The 20,273-nt window shown below is 39.5% G+C and overlaps 1 protein-coding gene across 5 annotated transcripts in view; it reads right to left on the minus strand.

Moving 5' to 3' along the window:
* Positions 1 to 6,135: 6,135 nt before the first annotated feature.
* NFX1 (nuclear transcription factor, X-box binding 1) overlaps positions 6,136 to 20,273 on the minus strand; it is a 55,947-nt gene continuing 41,809 nt past the window's right edge. For 2 of the 5 annotated variants that reach the window (XM_015854823.2, XM_015854819.1), the window contains 3 exons: positions 13,993 to 14,138; positions 10,378 to 10,479; positions 6,136 to 9,071 (listed from right to left, as the gene is read on the minus strand). In XM_015854823.2, the coding sequence (XP_015710309.1) occupies positions 8,996 to 9,071; positions 10,378 to 10,479; positions 13,993 to 14,138 (324 nt within the window). In that variant the 3' untranslated portion in view covers positions 6,136 to 8,995. Of the gene's footprint in view, positions 9,078 to 10,377; positions 10,480 to 13,992; positions 14,139 to 20,273 lie in introns of all 5 variants that reach the window. The other 3 variants (XR_001553324.1, XM_015854820.1, XM_015854822.1) reach the window with 3 other exon arrangements.

Here is a 20,273-nt window from a genome sequence, read left to right on the forward strand (position 1 = left end):
ACCATGGTGAAACAATGAGAGGAATTTTTGAGGATACTGGAGAACCTTCATACCCTACCAAGTGCAGATCTTAAGACCTCTATATAGATTAACTAAGAAAGGCCAGTTGTGGGACTGGAAATGAGCAGAACAGGATGCTTTTCCTCAAGCAAAGTTGCTTGTTAAACAAGTACAGGTGCTTAGTATATTTGATCCAACTCTCCCCACCAAACTGGATGTACATGGGACTCAGAAGGGTTTGGTTGGGGACTGTGGCAGCACTGGGTTCTGTTCAGACCCCTATTAGTTTTTGGTCTCAGGTATGGCAAGGAGCAGAAGAGAGCTATATAGTATGACTGAGAAGCAGTTATTGGCACACAGCAGGCAACAGAACCAATAACACAAACAGCAGACGTAATAGTAAAAACAACACTGCTTTTTCAGGAGTGGATTAAAAAACTCTGTGGTAAATGCAGTGCACCCCTTGCCAGACCTCATTTAAGGGTTGTCAGTAGAGGTAAAGGATTCTCATGCTGGAGATCCCTGCCTACTTGAGGCCTTTCAAAGGTAAGTAGCACTTTTTCTTCATTTTTGCAGCTGCTGCATTTGAGTCAGTTAGATACTTATTTACAATGGATTACCTTAAAATAATTACGTGTTGGATGGTCACTGGGACCCCAAATACACTGAAAGAAGATCTCTTGGGGGAAATCCTGGGTTCCCTGCGGTCTAATGATGCTTGGATTATTGAAGAATGGTGACCTGTAAAGGACAGTGGTCACAGGAGATTACTGGAGGTTGGAGTATCGGTAGTCTCTCCAGTAATGGGTATATGGCCTGCAGGCATTGTGGTCAGCACTCCAGTTTTCATTGCTAAAGGTATGTTAATTATGTCCCTATGGCAAATCTGGAACTCCTCCCCTTTCATCCTTTGGTACCCAGTATAGTCATGCAGACTCATATTTGGCCAAAGGGTATAGTACAGACAGCTGGGACATGCCCCAGTGCAAGCTGAAGTGTTGACCCAGGACAGGAACACGGCCTGTATCTTGCCATGGAAGGTGGACCTACCCCTTCTGGTACCTCTGAAACATCTATACTACTCCCTGTGAGTCTCTTTGAGTCCACAGGATCACCGGGAGGAGCAACATGACATCAAGATGCTCCAGTGTCACTGTAAGATCAGTGTGACACCTGGTGGTAGACTATATGAAACTGATAAGAGTGTGAGCCAAACCTTAGACCAGGAAAGAAACTACTTGCCTCCAGGAGAACTGTTGAGTACTGGCCCATAAAGGAACATGAATCTCTACCAAGTACCAATCATCGTATATTTTGTCAGTCTACACTGCAACAGGCAAATAATGCAAGGCGCCATTGTGTACTGGATCACTGGGCTTGCCTTCATTGGTTCATGCTGTGAAGGGGTGGAGTGTAGTGAAAATACAAGTCATGGCTTGAAACAGTGATTGAGCAGCTTGTGGGAGGGCAGGACCAACTGAGAGACTGGAAGGGGTGTAGCCAGGATCCACCCCTTCCCAGACCTCAATTAAGGGCTGGCTGGGGGTGTCTCTTGCTGGAAATTGCTGTCTACCTGAGGCTTTCATTTCGTTCTGCATCTACAGCTGCTGTATTTGGGCTTGTTCTGATTTGCTGTAGCCAAAGACTTTGCTGCACTGCTATTATCACAAAACTTTGCATCACATTGTAGCATTACACCAAGTAACGTGTTCTATGGGTGCAGTGGTACAGAAGTGGACTGAGGAAAATCACTTTATGGTTGTTCCATCTGCCCTATAATCTGACAGGAGCAGGCCTGGTAGAGGGGTAATGTATGGGAACTGTTGAATTGTAGCCTGAACCTCTGAGCACCTGAGGCAAGCAATGAGTCAGCCACTGGAGCACAGGTGAAGGCAATTCAGCTGTGTGACCAGAAGGGTTAGAGCCTGGAGGGGAAGGTTGTTGGAAGGGAGTGGGGGGGAGTCAGTACCTCCACAAGCTGGTACATGGATCCTAGAAAAGAAACCGTGATTGTGTTGCTTTGGAAGGTCAGAACTCCCTCTCTGATGCCTGTTATAGTAATCAAATTCTCAATATCAGGCCAAAGGGAGTGGTTCAAATGCCCTGGGCACACCCTGTTTGGGCAGAAATATTGACCCAGGGCAGTACTACTGCTTGTATTTTTACCTTGGAGGGTGGACTTCCCTGCTTTGGTACTGGTTAAATGTTTTACACCTGAGATCTGTGGCCCACAAGACCATCAGCAGGAGCATATAGCTCAACTCAGATATGCTTCAGTGTTACTGAAGCATGATCGTGGTGTCCTGCTCTTCAGTGGCACCTGGTAGTGGAATTTCTTGAGGAAAAAAAAATGGATATTCTGGAAACATCTTTTGAATAAATCCTGCAACAACTGTGAACCTGGTGTGTGATCCTGCAACAACTACGAAGCCTGCACACACAAGTGAACTGATTTACAGACTTCCGTGTATTCTCTGTAGAAATTGTTGATTGTATATATTGTATTTGCAATATATGGGCTCATCTCCAAGTGTGCCCAATCACAGTTCATGTTATGAAGAAGTGGAGTATAGGGGAACTGCCAGATCAAGGTATGAAGTGGTGATTGAGCACCTGGTGAATGGGTGTGTCTGGCCCACAGAGCACAGGCAAACTGTTTGTACCTGTGCTTTCCATGCCACCAGAAGGGGTGGACCCAGGGAACACCCTGTGCTCATGTGAGGGCCAGCCACTAAAGGAAATGAGTAACAAGTCAAATTTCTTGTATTATTCCTCTGAATTGCTATGTTAATCTAACATGAAGTTGTGGTGGGTCTTACAAGTAAGTTTTTGATAGCAGTCATAGCAGTATTCACAGAATCACAGTATTGTAGGGGTTCGAAAGGACCTCTAGAGATCATTGAGTCTAACGCCCCTGCCAAAGCAGGTTCCCTACACCAGGTCACACAGGTAGGTGTTCAGGCGGGTCTTGAATATCTCCAGAGAAGGAGACTCCACCACCTCCCTGGGCAGCCTGTTCCAGTGCTTGAATTATTACAGTATTACGGTTTCCAATGCAGGGGCTGATGCCTGGATATTTAAACAGTTGCAGAAATGACCCACAAAACTGTTCAGTCCAGGAATGAAAGAAAATGGCTCAGAGTAAAAAGAAGAAATGTTTTCTATTTCTAAAAGCATGAAATGTCTGGAATACAGTCTGAGATGAGTTTTGCAAGTAGATAATATAGGGTGCTGAATTTAACTAACCTAGTAGAAAATCAATGTTAGAACCAGACAAATCACCATTAGCTTAGTCCTGGGAGTTCCTGTCACTCCCACTCTAGAAATTCTGTTTTTTCTAAGAATGCATCTTCTAATACAACAGCCTTAAATATTTTAGGATTTATTTCCTGTGTCTATAGATGTAGTGTATAAAGTGTATTTGCATATTTAATTGTATATTTATATATATACACACTGCTGGATATGTAGGGTATATGTCTCTCTATAATTCCTGTTAGAACAAGGCAATTTAATCCCTCCTTAGAACAAAATTGATTCCTTATCCTTTCAAAGTTGGGGAAACAGAGGTGAGTAATCTCAGATAAAGGAGTCAGAAATTACTCAGACTGCTGCAGATTTATCCTTTAAACATAAATATGGTCTTTGTGAGGAAGACCTCACAATTGGACAGGACAAAAACAGAACATAAGTGGAATAAACTTATAGAAAAGATTACACAGAATAAGATGGAGGAATGACACAATATTTTTCTTCTGAATGGGCAGGATGAGTGACTTATGAACTGTGAGAATAGGAAGCCTGAGAAAGCAGAAGGAATGCCTGGAACCTTAATCTGAGTGAGGGTAGGTATGTAAGGCAAAGAGCTGCAGCTGTGGCTGTCACATAGAAACTCCAGTGCTCAGTGCAGTTATGCCTTGGCCCTTCTGTTGGTATTCCTGAAACACACAGATTCCACCACTTCTTGCTAGGCTATCTTCCCTTTCTCAGTGTTATTTGACCACTGGACACAACTTATCCTCTGGAACTTGTTCTTGTTTTCCTTCCTTACGGGGTCAGTAAGATTTTGATCTAAAACAAGAGTAGAAGTGGTACACACAACAGACTGCAACCAGAAGGGCTCGCTGCCTGCATCTTTCTCTTAGCCCATTCTCTACTCCTGTCTGTTTCTGGATCATTCAATTGCTCCAAAACAGTTAAAAATGAACCATATGTAATATAATAACAAGTGTAATCTGTTGGGTCAGCCCTAAGACATTTTTGCTGTTTAACCCTTCCAGTTTATCAGATCATGCCAACTGCACAAAAGTATTGTTGGCTGTAAATGAAAAATTGTATTGCTGTCCATCTTTTCTTTGGTCTCATTGGACTGTAATATATTCAGATGTGTCTGACCTTGTTCCAGTTGTTAGAGGAAATCAATACACTGTTATCCTCTTTCTTCTTAAACCACTGAATTGTAAACACCTTCTGTGTTCTTCCTTACTGTTATTTGATACCTGTAAGACTGCTATACTTGTAAGACCATAAACAGTCCACTGATCTTTTGATGTAATGCCTTCCAGCTTAAGAACTGCTATCCTCAGAACTAGTCTGTGAACAAGGAGTAGGATCCTTGAAGTCACAGATGACTTCTTCGAAGTGAGTACCTAAGGACCAGAGACATCCTGAATGTACCATCCAATGTTTTCTGACTCAGGTGGTTATTATGGATCTCAAGAGTTGATCTTGTCCACTTACCTGCTAAAAGAGTGTCTGCTTACAATGGATTGCTCAGGATCCTGTCTGGTTAAGTTATTAACATCTTCAGGAATGAGTAGTACAGAAAATTTCTGGGCAAACTCTTTCTGTGTGTTACCAATTTCATGTTAAAAAATACTTTGCATGTATCTAAGCGGTTAATTCTCATGTTTCAGCTTTTCACCTTCCATCCTTCTACAGCAGAGTCTTGTTTAATCTTCTCAGTACCCTCTGCTTAGTAGTGGACAGCAGTAAGATCTCCACTTAGTCTTCTCTTTTTGAGGCTCAACAAATGCAGTGCCATCACCTCTCCATGTATGTCATGTGATTTATCTCCTGACTAACCCGGTGACTCAGTTTGGTCAGGTCTTTACAGTACTGGGAAACCCATAGCTACCTATACCCAACACCAGAAAGACCACAAGTGCTGAATAAAAGAAAGCGATTGCTCAGCTCAACCTGCTGTCTACATCCCGATCAAACAGCACAATAGGATGCTGCCTGCCTTTGCCACAAGGGCGCACTGCTGCCTTAAATTCAACTTGCTACCACCCATCACAACTCCCTTTGCCTCCAGTTCTTTTCATACTAAATTGCCTTCTAGACAGCTTGTGTAGTTTTATGTGTCCAATCCACTCCCAGGGCTTTGCTTATGCTTATGATAAAAACTAGAATAATTCCTCTTAGTCAGAACTGGAAAAAAAAATGTGAGAGCTCCAAGATGAAAATAATAAAATCACTGATTTCATTTGGTGCTTAATCAGCTACTCCTAAGTCATAATTCTTGATGATGAATTCTAGCACATAAGATGTAGCATCCCTTCAATAAAGTTACCAGAAATAAACAGTAAGTTGTGACACTTAAATGATGTCAATCTAACACCTGCTTAATTATTGCCTACTTCAGTAGGAAATTATTAGAACCGCATAAAGTTTCAGCTGAAGTTGTTGAATAGTCCTTCCTAAGCAATCACACAAACATATTTAATTAGAAACTGATTTGGTATCTATTTATTTCACACGAAAATACTGAATTTAAGCAGCAACCTAAGTCAGTGCTTACCCCAGGAGTTACTGAGCTAAGACTTTAATTTACACTTCCTGAAATAATATCTGTATCCATGAGGAGGCACCTAACTTACCTGAGACTACCTGAGATATCACGTATTTTGCTGGCGTTATTATCAGATGTTCACACTATTGGCAGCTAGTGCATTTACCAGTTGCAATGCCCAATATGTTACGTCTATCCCTTCCATAAACCATCTGTTCTTTTTACATGCTTTTGAAACTGTCCAGTGCAAGTCCTGAGGGGATTCCTGTCAGGCGGTTGTTAATCTGTCCCATTAAAGCCCTGAAGGATTACCAAAATGCCAAAACAGAGATTGCAAACAATTCAAAGCACAGAACTTTCAATTTACTTTTATTTCAGCTTTATAAAGAAGGTCATTTTACACCAATAACTTCAAAAAAATAAACAAAAACCCAACCAAGTCAAATAAGAATCTTTCAACAAATAACTTACAATTTTTCTACAACACTTTGCTTATTTCATTATGTGGCAGATATTGTACAGAAGTGCCACAGAAACGGTGGTACTGAGGTCTACTTAAGCATCCTACACAATTTTAGGTTAAATCCAAGCAGTTAATACTCAGAGCACTTTGAACACATTAAACAATATAGGTAATATCACAGCCAAAATGCAAAAATATCTATTTTATACACAATTTTAAAAGCGCTTCATGAAGTTGCATGAATCCTAACTTACATCACAAGTTATTCCAAAGGCTGCTTATTGCAGAATGCCTGCAAAAAGTAAATTTACAAGAGACAACGTTACTCTGAGGGCTGTGGAAAACCATTAGGATATTCAAGCTTAAGTCTTGGTGACAGTGACATTAGTAGCTTTTGCTACTCACTTCACTGATGCAAAGGTCGCTGTTATCCACAAAGAGTGTAAAGACCTGCTGAAAGAGTTACAAAATAGCTAATTGAAAATACTTTCCATGAGGCATGCGTGCAGTAAGAGGATGAGTTATCGTACATTTTTAAACTACAGCCTTTAGTACTATTCCATGTGAAAGTCACAGACACTGCAGCCAAAGCACATGAGAACAGAGCAAACACCTCTGCTGAACATTGCTGAGTTCCTTTTTAAGGCCATGTTACTGTGTTCTAGGAAGAACGACATCCTTACTTATTCTTTTTGGTATCATTTCCCTAGATGTCTGGTAGATATGTAGTATCATGTTTGAATCAAGTTATTAAAATGCATTTCAAACCAAATGTTTTTTTCCACATATGACTTGATGCATAACTACAGATAAGCTCCAACAGCCATGATTTAAAGATGTTTAATATACATATCTACATAAAACCTCTGATACTCATGCAGTTAAGATGTATAGTGAGGAGTATGACTTCTCAGTATGAACAGATTCGGTGTAGTTACTAGTTTCAACTTGAGAAGCTAAAGATACCTGGGTTTTATTAAAAATAGTAGCAAAATACTTCACTGCTGAAGTGCATCTCACCAAGTTCATATTTTTATGTCACGTCAGACGTAACTTGATTAAAAAAAACAACTGAGACAGAGCTGGATATAATGTTATGGAAGCCTTTTAGGTCTTCTATTTCAAATCAGAAGTCCAGATGAGAAGCATCAGCTTTATGTGATGTGTGGGCGAAAAGTTAACACACTTCAGCCTTATGCTACTTAGTATCAATCAAATCAATTAAGTGTGTTTTTGGTTTTGATGATAGTTTTTCTCGTTATTAGGTCTACCTGCGATACACCAGCTGCATTAGCTGGATGTGACACACTTTCAGCTCACCAGACAGCTCCTGTCCAGAACAAACTTGCAGTGTAACTATGCACAGTCTCCCTATTGCCAGTTACTTGCTTGGAAACACTAACACAGCTCTGAATTTCTAGATTAAAAGCCACTAGCCACAGTGAGCTGACACTACAAGTATTGGGAATAGATACATTCCTCATAATGATGGGATTTGAAGAAATAAATTGCTGAAAAGATGCCAAGCAACTTATTTAACTGAATCAGCAAAGTGGTACACCTTGTAGGATCAAACAGTAACTTGCTTAAAAAAAAATAAGGGCACTATAGGCTTTGTCAATTTATCTTTCATTTCTGTTCACTAAATGTAAGACAAAAAATGAATAACAACGTGAGTCTAAGCATGGATTGCTGCCTTGCATTGTCCTGGCAACAAAAGTTAGAGATGTGCCACTTCGGATCAGACTTAGAGCTTTCTCATCCACCTTATCTCATAACCTGAAACAAATTCACCACCTGTGAAACTGCTGGTTATACCATATACTCATTGCATTTTGTTCACAGCATTTCCATGCAATTAATATCTCCCACTGGCAAAGAGCTAAGACAAATATCGCTCCAACTCTAAACATACTTAGCTCAAACTTCACATATTCCCTTGTGCTTGCACAGTACAGAAAAATATTATAAATCATGAACAAAACCATGCAGAAAAAAAACAACCCCAAAGCCGCCAAACTAAATTATCTAAATAAAATATAAACCAAATAGAACTCTAAAATAACAAGTTTGGTGTCTCAAATAACATAGCATCAATCATTTTCTTGTCTATTTTTTTTAATGTCAAATTTGAGATACAACAAAATAAGCCTTAATTTTCCACCTTTCTCAAATCACCTTCAGATACCAAGAGAAGTCTGTGCTCTTAAGTGACATTTACAGTATATATTCATAGTTAGTGACTATGTTTTGTATTTCCTTGCACACGCAAGAGTAACTCAAATCCCCAGATTTACCACATTAACATGGAAGTGTTACTTCTTAAACTAAGAAAATGCTTTTAGAATATTCCCATTCATGTTTTTAACAGACCATTCCTGGTTCAGTTTAAATTGCATGGGATACATCAAAACAAATCCATACGAATTACTATTATTCTTATTACCCTGGTGCTCTTTTGGCTCACCAGTTCTCTCACTTTCAAGGCATCGATGGAAATTCACATCATTCTGAAAGCGTGTTAGATAAAAAAGAATGCAGACAACCCAGCTTTCAAATAAAATGGTACAACTGTTGGGTGCAATGCACTTAGGTAAAGTATTGCAATCTAAACTTACACGTTAAACCATGGATACGTTGAGCAGGTATTCATTTGACAAAATACCAAAAAGCACCTTTTGCAGTAATTTAGTGTCTTCACCTGTGAGCGTCTGCGTCATAATTCTACATCGATGACTTCAGTCTTGGACATCAAAGTAGTCAATTACTGGCTCTTCTTTTAGTGGTTTGGACAAACCACTGCTTCCACTATTCCTGAAATTATAAGAATATTAGATATTACTCAGCGTGCACCAAAAGAAGACTGAAGTAAACTGAAATTCTCATCATGTCTCAGCGTACACTTGTACACTGCATTGGTAGATGGCAGTTCTAAATTATGTTCTAATGAAAATATCCCACCACTTCAGAAAACCTTTAACTGTGATTTCTGGGAAAACTAAGTACATCCATGTGTTGCTTAATTAATACAACTACGTTTTGGCTTTTACCAGAAACTACCTTTTATTAGTAACACTTATTGCAAAACCAATAATGCACCAAAGATTAAATGTTCAACATGCCTTTCTAAAGGAAAGCACAAAAGGAATATTTCTGAAGTGGTCACTGGTCAAATCTGCCTATTTTTAAAAGCAAGAATAACAAAAAAAATATATGCACATTGGGTTTAAATAGCAAAGCTTTGGTAGGCGGGTGACTGCAGGGACTGCATTTGTAAGAAGAGACTAGAAAGTAAGAGAAGCCATTATACAAGTGTCAGTTCTAGCCAGCTCAAGAAGAGAACTGCAGCTTGCTACATTTGAGTCAACAAGCAAAGCTGCCTGTACGTCTATGAGGGCATATTTAAGAAAGGGAAAAAAATACTGTGCAAAAGTAGCTGGAAGACTGAGAAAAATTGAGGTAAACAACCCTGAAGACATTAAAGTCAGTGAAGGAGCGGGAGGAGCAGATGTTCTGGGCGCTGCCACAGAAGTTGCCTTGCAGTCTAAGAACAGGACCACGGTAGGGTAAGCTTCCCCCTGAAGCTTACAGTGCACAACTTCAGAGCAGACCTACATGGCACAGCCCAGAGTGGAGCAGTGGACACTTTCACTAGTGTCACTGAAGACAGAAATCAATAGAAAGACTGTTCTATTAGACTGTTCACCAAGAAGCCTTATATACTCCATCTTAAGTAGTTTTCAGTATCTGCAAAAAGCATAGTTCCCATTTAGCCAGCTGTGGAGTCATATCCACATGAAAAAAATATGCACACTAACTGTTCGAATAGCTTCTGAAACATCATTATCTTCTGAACTATCTAGTATTTGTGTACAGATTAGACCCACAAAATGTGTTTAATTACTGCTTTTATATCACATAGTCAACTCTACATTTTGTTAATGCTTCATTTCAGGTTTACTTCTTGTGGAAAGAATATATTATTGCAGGCTGAAAGCTCCAATGTATCACATGGGTTGGGAGAAACAAAGACCTGGGGATTACAAAGTTGAAGTTCAACACCCTCTCAAGTAACTGAGCACAAAATTGATGAACACCATTTTTGAAACAAATTTCTTACTTATCTGTTTGTTTGTAATGAGGAATAGGAGGTGGAGGCCTGCTCTTCATTTCTTTATCTAGCACAGAAGTTAAGGTATTGCTTGGACAAACGGATTTCCCTCTAGAGAAAAAACAGAAAAGATTATTTTATTAAAAAGGAAGTTAGGCATATCAAGAAATTAGGACAAAAACCCTACATTTAAAAGTAGTGGTTGCAATGTTAGTGTTTGTATTTCATCTATAAAAATATTTAATTTTCATAGAATCACAAAATATTCTCAGTTGGAAAGGACCCATAAGGATCACTGAGCCTAACTCCTGGCTCCACACAGTACCACATAAAAATTAAACCATATACCCATATACCCATAATGGTGGTGACTATGTTGAACAATAGTGTTTTGCAACTGAGCATTTGCTCTATGGAATAGTGTTATTGTGCCCTTTGTACCTTTGATGCTTTCCATGGAAATAAATAGGGCATTGTTTTTGAAGCAACCTACATATGTTGCAGATAAACCAGATTAGAAAGCAGTTGTGGGAGTAACTGAATGTACATTTACTTAAAGTGACCAAAACACTTCAGTTATACTTGTTATCATTCAATAATGTTTTGTGTATTTCTGAGTTAAAGACAGCATTTACATGGAAATTAAGGGGAAAAAATATCCTAGTAATTATCAGAGAACAGACATAACTTATTAAAATAAAAATCTAACTACATAATTATACATTAAAATTTAACAATGTAAAATGGTTAAATCTGTATAAAACTATATAAAGATATGTTTTTATAAACAGCAACATACAGAATCAATTTGTATATAGGCGTTTAAATGCAGTTCCTGGAAGGAACACCAAAAAGATTAGTTTTATGACTGTTCCAGGATGCCTGAAGTCACAGAATCATAAAATAGTTTGGGTTGGAAGGGACCTTTAAGATCATCTAGTCCCGCACCCCTGCTAGGAATGGGGACACCTCCCATTAGACCAGGTTGTTCAAAGCCCCATCCACCCTGGCTGTGAATTCCTCAAGGGAAGGGGCATCCACAACCAGTGTCTCACTACTGTCACAGTAAAGAATTTCTTCTTAATATCTACCCCCCTAAACCTACCCCCTTCTAGTTTAAAGTAATTCCTCTTCATCCTGTCACTACATACCCTTATTAAAAAGTCCCTACCCAGCTTTCCTGTAGGCCCCCTTCAGGTACTGGACAGCTGCTATAAGGTCCCCCTGCGAGCCTTCTCCATATTCAAGAGCCCCAACTCTCCCAGCCTGCCCCTGTAGGGCTCCAGCCCTCTGATCATCTTTGTGGCTCTCCTCTGGACCTGCTCCAACAGCTTGATGGCCTTCTGTTGTGGGCCCTGGAACTGAATGCAGTGCTCCAGGTGGGTCTCACCAGAGCAGAGGGGCAGAATCACCTGCCTCAACCTGCTGGTCAAACTTCTCTAGATGCAACTGGAGTTGGCAAGCACACACTGCTGGCTCATGCTGAGTCTTTCATCAGCGGACATCCCGAGTCCACACATGTTGCTGCTGAACACTTGACATGATGCAACAACAGACAAGCACCTTATGACACTGCCTAAAGCTGTAGAGGAAACTAAGGTAAGAGACTTTGGGAAACCACCAGTAGCTACAGTGATGTGCATATTCAATTTGGTGAGGAAATCCTTCTCCCATTTGTGCCAAAACCACTCTGGACATTACCTTTTAACAAGGTACTGCTATGTGAAAGGAATCTTGGTTCAGAACAAATCTGGTACTGCAAGTTCTCAAAAGATGGTGACTGCAAGGGTGACCAGCAAGAAAACATGAAGGAGGGCACTTGCAAGGATTCACTAAGGGACTTTCCTTGACATTACATGGGGAACGGAAATAGCAATTCAGATGAACATCAACAGTCAGCACTGGGAATGTTCTCTATGTAGTTCGAGACTGGCAAATCTGTATGTCAGTGATTCTAATGCAGCTAATATGATTGGCTCTTATTGATGTTGTGGAATGATGCTAGGGGCAGAGGGTGATAACAAAGTGGATTTATAGTCTTTGCTCCTAGCCTATATTCTGGTTTGTGGAAGTTTTCTTAGTACCATGGAGATTTTCTCACTCTCCTGACACAATCTGTAAGTTGTTGTTACCATTTCAGTAATACAATGTGAAAAGAGTGAAGGAAAAGGCTGTTTCTTTTGCCTACCATATTTCTACTTATGTATACCCAGAGAAGCCATGGGTAAGGGAGTACTAAGAACAAGATGTAACAAATTGAATAAAACCATTTGTGCTTTCTGTTGTCTATTAGCCCTGCAATTGAAGAGGTTGTGAAATACTTAAATCTGAAACTTGAGCTATCACTTGTCTGAGATGTCAATGACTTTTAACGTCTTGAAGAGAACAAAGAAAAAGACAGTGAAAATAACTTTTGGATGAATCCACTGAAGAAACATTTCCAGGCAGCTGAAAAATATTCTCAGTAGAGCACTCACTGTCATTAAGAACACCAGAAGTAAAACTGCAGCATGGTTGTTCTGTATTACATGCTCTTCCCTAAGTAACACATAGGAAGGACCAAGTGTGCAACTTCTACTAACACCACAGAAGTCTTCCCATTCTAAATTTGCAGCATATAACATCTTTGCTTTCAAAGCATCATCATCTATCCCACTCCTTTCTCTAACACTTTCTCCATTTCTTCATTAATTTCTCATCACCTCTTAGCCTCTTTCTTCTTTCTTGCGCCTTTTCAGGTGTCATCTGTCTTACCAACCTCCTTTAGCAGAAATGTGAATTCATGGAGAGAAATCTTACAGAAATGTCCCAACTCTATTGGAAGTACTCAAGATTCTAGCTAAGCTACCAATCCATCAACAGCCTCAGAAGCAAATAATGGCACTCTAATAGCATGAAAGGCAAAAAATTACTGTTATATTTTTTTATTATTAACTACAGTCAATACCTACAGTTATAAACTAGTGAAACTGGTTGTCAAAGAAACAAGATTTGACAGTGCTAAACTAAAGTGTTAAACTAAATAAACCACTCAGTTGTAACAGAATCAAGAAAGTCATGCTCTCTCCAATACAATAGTCATCCTTCACTTCTTCTACTATGAACTTCCTTTTACAGGCCCTCTCCAGGTATCTCCAGTTTTGCTTAGAAATCTCTTGCAGTAACTCCATCTCCTTTTTTGCCTTTTGTATTGAGGGAGGATAGGAATTCCTGTGGCAGATTCAGATAGATTCAAATAGTTCTAATAGCAAGCTTCTTCAAAGAAGGTTCAAATTTAGGAGTGAGTTCTCTACCCAGCATTTTATTTTAATGAGAATTTATTACATCTATTATCTTTGACACTTCTCTCAAATTCAGCTCATGACAAAAAGAAAATAAGTTAGTGCTGAGACAAGCTTCCAAAAATGTTTTCCTTGCTTTCTTATTTTTAAACTGGGTTTTACTGAAGATGTACTCGATGATGAGAAATAGAAGTCTATTGAATTATCAATTTAAAACTGCATTTAAAATTTTTAACAGAAACTGCTGCGTGTTGCAAATTGCACTGTAAATAAAATCATTCAATTAAGCGATGAAGTATACACATATATACATAGTACCTAGAGAACAAGATTAATTACATACTTGACTGCAGTGATAACAACATTACGCTTTGGCTCGTTGTCATAGCTCACACTTTCAATGCCGTAAACCTGAGCTAATTCATGGATGATTCTACGGTGATCTCTGTTCATTGGTGGGTAACAATGACTCTTCTTTGTGTACTTGCCCTGAATTCAAAAGAAAAAGAAGAATACGATAAAGATTTATTTCAGCAAAGAAAGGCAGGGGGGTGTGAGGAGGAAACAAAGAAATGGGAGAGAAAGACTGCTTCTACCTTGAAAATTTTACCACTGTGACAAAAAGTAGCACAACAAAATGCTAATAATTCAGTTTTGATAAAAACTCAACTAAAAATGACTATTTAGTTCTCACCTCGAAGCATTTACACACATACATACGTACAAATTCTGAATACATTCACTCTCCTTACACATCGAAGAAGCAGGGTATTTTTTTATAGGGATTTAGTTATCACTTCCCTGTACCAAAGAAGCTGTTCATCTGCAAAATCTGTCACATAATAAAGTCTATTGATATCATGGAAGTATTTTAGTTTCAGTTAACAAACACTGATGCTTGATCTGACATTGACTGCTACATAAAAAGTAAAATAAAAAAAAACAACCAAACAATAAATATTTGTCCCTCCCTCCTAAAGGGTGGTGTGACTTAGTAACATCAAAGCACCCTGTTTCAGCCTTTGCCTTATTTGTCACCTAAAATGTATCACAGGATTTTGGGCCGATAGGATTCAAGGGGAAGATAAACTACCAGTTAAAAACAAAGTTTGAGTTTTTAAAAACAAAGTTGAGGGATTGCTACAGAATTTTGAACCTTTACGAGTTTATGGGACTGGATGCAGGGCATTTAATGACACTAAGAGACCAGAATCATCCTTGAAAAGTTGTGGAGTTTGGGGTATGAAAAAAAAAACAACCAACAACTATGCTCAGGAAGAGCAAGAATGACAACACAAACTACAAGCTTATCAGCTGCACAAAGCATTTTTAGTTACATGAAGTAGAAGGTCTTCGGGAACAGCCAGTTTAAGAAAGCTTATCAGAATTTGACTGACAAAGGCCTTGAACAACCCAGTCTGACTTTATTGCTGGTTCCTGCTACAAGGAAGAGGTATGGCTGGAATGATTCTAGGATGTTTTCTGACAAGCTACATTTGATGTTCAGATACAAAGATCTGATTAATATACCTTTGGATTACACAATGAGAATTACTCAGAATTACATCAAAAAACAGTCACATTACAGATGACATGACAAGTCTTTTCTAACACTAGGGATAGATACACTGTAACTGCCTTGTAAACGGATGGTTAACATCTGCCTCCACTCAAACTGCTCAGTAGCTACATTATGAATAGTAAGCAGACCTGAAATCGTGGTCAATCTTTTCCATTTTACTTTCAAGAGTCATTACAGGCAATCAGGATAGAATCTTTGCTTATCAACAAACAGTACTGAACTATCCACCAGCTACAACATTTACAGGTTCTAGACATACATTTAGATGAAGAGAACTCTGCAGATTCTGCACCTATTTATTACTTCCTTTAGAAGAGTGGTGATAATTCTGGGCTCAGGAAAAAGAAAAAAACCATCAGAATTTCTTCCTTTATGCAGACAGAGCTGGATGATACAAACATTTTCTGTCTTGTCTGCTTACATACATCAACAGCGACAACTTTGCTGTACTAGATTAGTACATGCAGGTGAATCTAGGGAAACAGATGTTCGCGAGGCAAGCAAAGTCATAAAATGACAGATGAGTTTAACTGTGTAGAGTGACCATTCAGTAAATAAGGAAGAGAGTAAAAATCCTTTTTATTGCTCATTTATCCAGTTAAGTTGAAGTCGTATCCAAAGAACAATGCAAAAATGTAAACAAATCAAAGCAGAAGTATGTAAATACATGTAACAGTAATGTGTACGAGACATAATACTGATAAGGGCAGAGCTACCTCAATATTCAATAGTCTAACACTTCTAATACAAGGGAGTAAGCTCTACATCTAGAAATAAAGAACATAAGTTACATCTTTAACCAGAAAGGATTTAGGACATGGGTGTCTAACCTTTTGGCTTGCCTGGAATGCATTGAGTGGACAGGAATTGTCTTGACCACAGTCGCTCTGAAAGTAATGCCTCCTATTTATTTCCATGGAAACTACTAAAGATACAAAGGGCACAATAACACTATTTGATCGAGCAAATTCTCAGCTACAAAACACTACTGCTCAATATAGTCATGCGCTCATGAAAATTTGTACCAGGGGACATTCCACTGTCACTGTTACCACTGCTGAGACACCACCACGATGTCAGTGTGTTCACATGCACTGCTTGGTCTCTATAAATATTCAGCAAGTGTTGATGACTGTCAGTGACTGCAGTATTTTCCGCACATAGGATTTAAATTCCACCCTTCTTCACATGCCTTCCATGTCAGTCAAAATGCCCCCCTGCTGTCACCTGTTGCATGGCAATAAAAGGTAATGGAATATTGGCAGGAAGGTTCAACCTCTATTGCCATTCCACCAACATTTGCCTCTGATGCCGTGGGCCAATATAATAAAATAGGAGGCATTACTTCTGGAGAAGCCTTTGTAAAATGTATAATACTTTTAGTGTATGTATGTAACAAAACTTACTTTAATCTTCAATATTTTTATTAAAACAAAAAAGCAACATAAAACTAGTGGGATATCTGACCTTGTTTACCTAATACATCAATCATTGGTTTGATGGAAGTGATTGCAATTTTAACGAGTTATCAAGGTGATCATCAGAGATTTTTGATGAATTTTTACTCTTCACGTACTTCCTTTTTGAAAACAGCTGTTCACAAATGTATGCACTGCCACACAGTGATAATTTGAATAAGCTGTGATTGTAAAGTGAGGAACATTTTCCTCTATTAAGATGACCTTATAAAAGTAAAGAGACATGAGAAGTTTTAAGTTGAGTACATGATTGTAATCATACAAATTCCACTTGAAAATATGCAGGTAATGTATTTATGCTGACCAAAAATGGGATTGCAAATATAAAAAAAACAAAACAACAACAACAACAAAAAAACCATATTTTTGGCAATCTTGAAACCTGTTCTCAAATTCCTTTACCAGAATGGAAAGCACAGCTGCATATTTTTCTCTGTTCACAGAACTGTGTTTAGCCAGTGTATCAAAATACATAAAATTATTTGCCATAACTTGAATTGGAACTGCATTGCATCTTCCAACTTAATAAGCAGGAGGCATTACTTTCGGAGCAGCCTTCATACAGCATTAAATATTCTGATGCAAGTCCTCAGGTAAATTTTTATCTGCCTTCTAAAGACTTCATGAAAGCATGATATTAAACCTGCACATGTATTTCACAGGCTCCAAAGCTTAAGAATTCTGTCACTCATCTTTGTTGTTCAGAACAGAAAACTCTTCCCCTTTGAAATATAATTTGTCTCCTGGGGATTGCTTTTACCTTGCAAAATAGCAGCTCCCAGCAGTGTGAAGTGCAGAATTGTGCAGAACTCATCCTTGAGGATCCCATGTAACCCTAAGTTGTTCATCTTGATCACTATAGTAGCTTAAACAGCAAACAATTTGCCTTTTATGTGGTGGTGGGAGCTGTCTTGGGCAGAGTGATAAGAGTTCTCAGTCCTTGGTGGTCCAAACATGGGTCAGCAAAACTGCTATGCTGGACTTCAAGAGGGTAGGCTTGGAACTGTTCAGGACACTGGTAGCAAAGGTGCCTTGGGAGTAAGTCTTGAAGGGCAAAGGGGTCCAAGAAGGCTGGACACTCCTCAAGAAATAAGTCTTAGCCGCACAGGAGCAGGCTGCCCCTGTCTGCCGCAAGATGAGCCTGTCAGGAACACCAGCATAGCAGAACAGGGAACTTACACTGAGACTCCAGGAAAAAAGAGAATTTACCTCCTGGGGAAGAAAGGACAGGCAACCTGGGTAGAGTACAAGGAAGTTGCTAGTACACAAAGGGAGAAAATCAGAAAGGCTAAAGCCTAATGTGAGCTCAACCAGGCCACTGCAGTAATGGACAACAAAAGATGTTTTCACAAATAAATATTAAGAGGAGAACAAAGGAGTATCAGAATAAACCCCCCACAGTTCAGGTGGAAATAGTAAAGAGACCTGCTACTCCACCTGGACTGTCACAAGTTCATAAGGCCAGATGGAATCTACCCAAAGGTACTGAGGCAGCAGGCAGAGGTGATGGTCAAGCCACTTTCCACCATCTATCAGTGGTCCTGGTCAACCAGAAATGTTTCAGAGGACATGAGACCTGCTAATGTGATCCCTATTTATAAGAAGGGTTCTAAGGAGAATAAACTATTTAGTGCACAGTATTAGTGGTAGGTGGACAGTTGGACTAGATGATCTTAGAGATCTTTTTGAACCCTAATAATTCTGTGATCCTTTTGGTCAGATAGGGAAAGTATTGTCATGACTGTTTTGTTTTACAGTTTTAATTCCCTTCTGCAATGTATACTCTCCTTTCAATACACACTCAATAGTCTGTTTGTAGAATCTTAACAGTTGGTTACTGTCATGGTTTTGTGATTTTTATTGTTGGCATTTTACACCATAACATCACATAAAGCATTGGGAATTAAAGACTTAATGTTCCAGTTCCGTGGACCACTGTTTCTGGGTGCTCTGTTCTCAGAGGGGGAAAGGAGGGAATGCATTGCCCAGTAGACTTCATGCCCAGAGGAAGAAAGAGCTTCTGGCAGGTCACCAGCCAATCTCTTCATTCACTGCCAGGGAGCACACACGTTCCCGTGCTCTCAACTATAGTCTAAGTAGTAAGGCCTTGGTTTTGGACACTCTCTCATTTTGTTTGTTTTTTTGGCCTCAGTTCCAATTGTATCATACTCTACTGTGTTATCTTGCATTGTGAGATCACACTAACATTCCTCCTCAGATCACTGCAGCTTCTCTGTTTTTAGACCCATCTATTATCTCCCTGATCTTTCCCCTCTTCCCCTCTTCCAGAGCACAGATCCACGAGTTCTCTGCCTCATCAGTCACGGGGCTGGGCCAGACTGGCCTGTAAATGGTTGACACTTTTCCTTTCCCCCTCTTTCCTTCTTTTTCCAGGACCTGCTGTCCCCATGTCACAGATGCAGATCTAGAGATAACTCCGTGAGAGTTACTGCTGCGAATTAAACATTAGAGATATTCTTCAGCTCTCCTGTCCTCTTCTTCCACCTTTTTTTTCTTTTTTTTTTCTTTAAATCACTAATTAACTCTATGTTACAAATTAGAGCTCTGTGGTTCAAGCAGTCATAAGCAGAAGAAAGGAAAAGGACACCAATACTGATAAAAAAGGTTACTGTTTCTTGAACTAAGGGAACTGGGGATACTGTGGTCTATTATTCAAACTTCATGTATCAGTTCAGTCATGGTGATGCACCATGACAGGAATATGTGCTAAGGAGGCAGGCCTGAAGGCAGACTTTTGCTTTTACTAAAGGCCTATGATTTTGTCTGTAGTATAGACCAGTACTCTTTAGGTACACTGGAGTCAGCCAGAGAACTGTGGCTGAATCCAAGTTCCCTTCTAGTAAGAGGACTGCTACATCCATCAAATGTTGGAAAACATCCATAGATTTGTAAGAAACTTCTACAAAAGGGATCAGGAGAAACTAGGGCTTTCATTCCCAAAATCTAAGTCTTTAAACACCACGTTTATGATTAATAACTTGTCAGTGGAGATTCAAAAATGATTGGTCATGCATTACAGAATCATAGAATTGTAGGGGTTGGAATGGGCCTCTGGAGATCATCAAGTCCAACCCCCCTGCTAAAGCCTAGAATAGGCTATAAAGAAAAGCAGGTTTTGAATACCCATCCATTTTAGATATTTGTAAGTGTTGACTGGAATCCCCCGCCCTCAGTCTTCTCTGGGCTAAAAAGTCCCAAGCCTTTCCTCATAAAAGATGTTCTGGTCCCCTAGTAATCTTTACAGGACTCCACACTGGACTGCTCCAGTAGTTCCCTGTCTTTCTTGAACTGGAGAGCCCAGAACTGGACACAGTACCCCAGATGTGGCCTCACCCAGGCAGATCATTCTTGATGAACCTCATAAGGTTCCTCCCCGCCCCAAAACTCTTCAGACTGGCCAGGTCTCACTGAAATGCAGCACAGCCTGCTAACAGTGGCTAACAGTGTGTTAGCAACTCCTCCCAGCATTATATCATTAGCAAACATGCTGAGGGTCCAGGTCATTGATGAAAATGTTATCACAACCCTTAACAGTGACGCATT

The sequence above is a fragment of the Coturnix japonica genome, chromosome 2, assembly GCF_001577835.2.
Source record: "Coturnix japonica isolate 7356 chromosome 2, Coturnix japonica 2.1, whole genome shotgun sequence".
NCBI classification, from domain to species: Eukaryota; Metazoa; Chordata; class Aves; order Galliformes; family Phasianidae; genus Coturnix; species Coturnix japonica.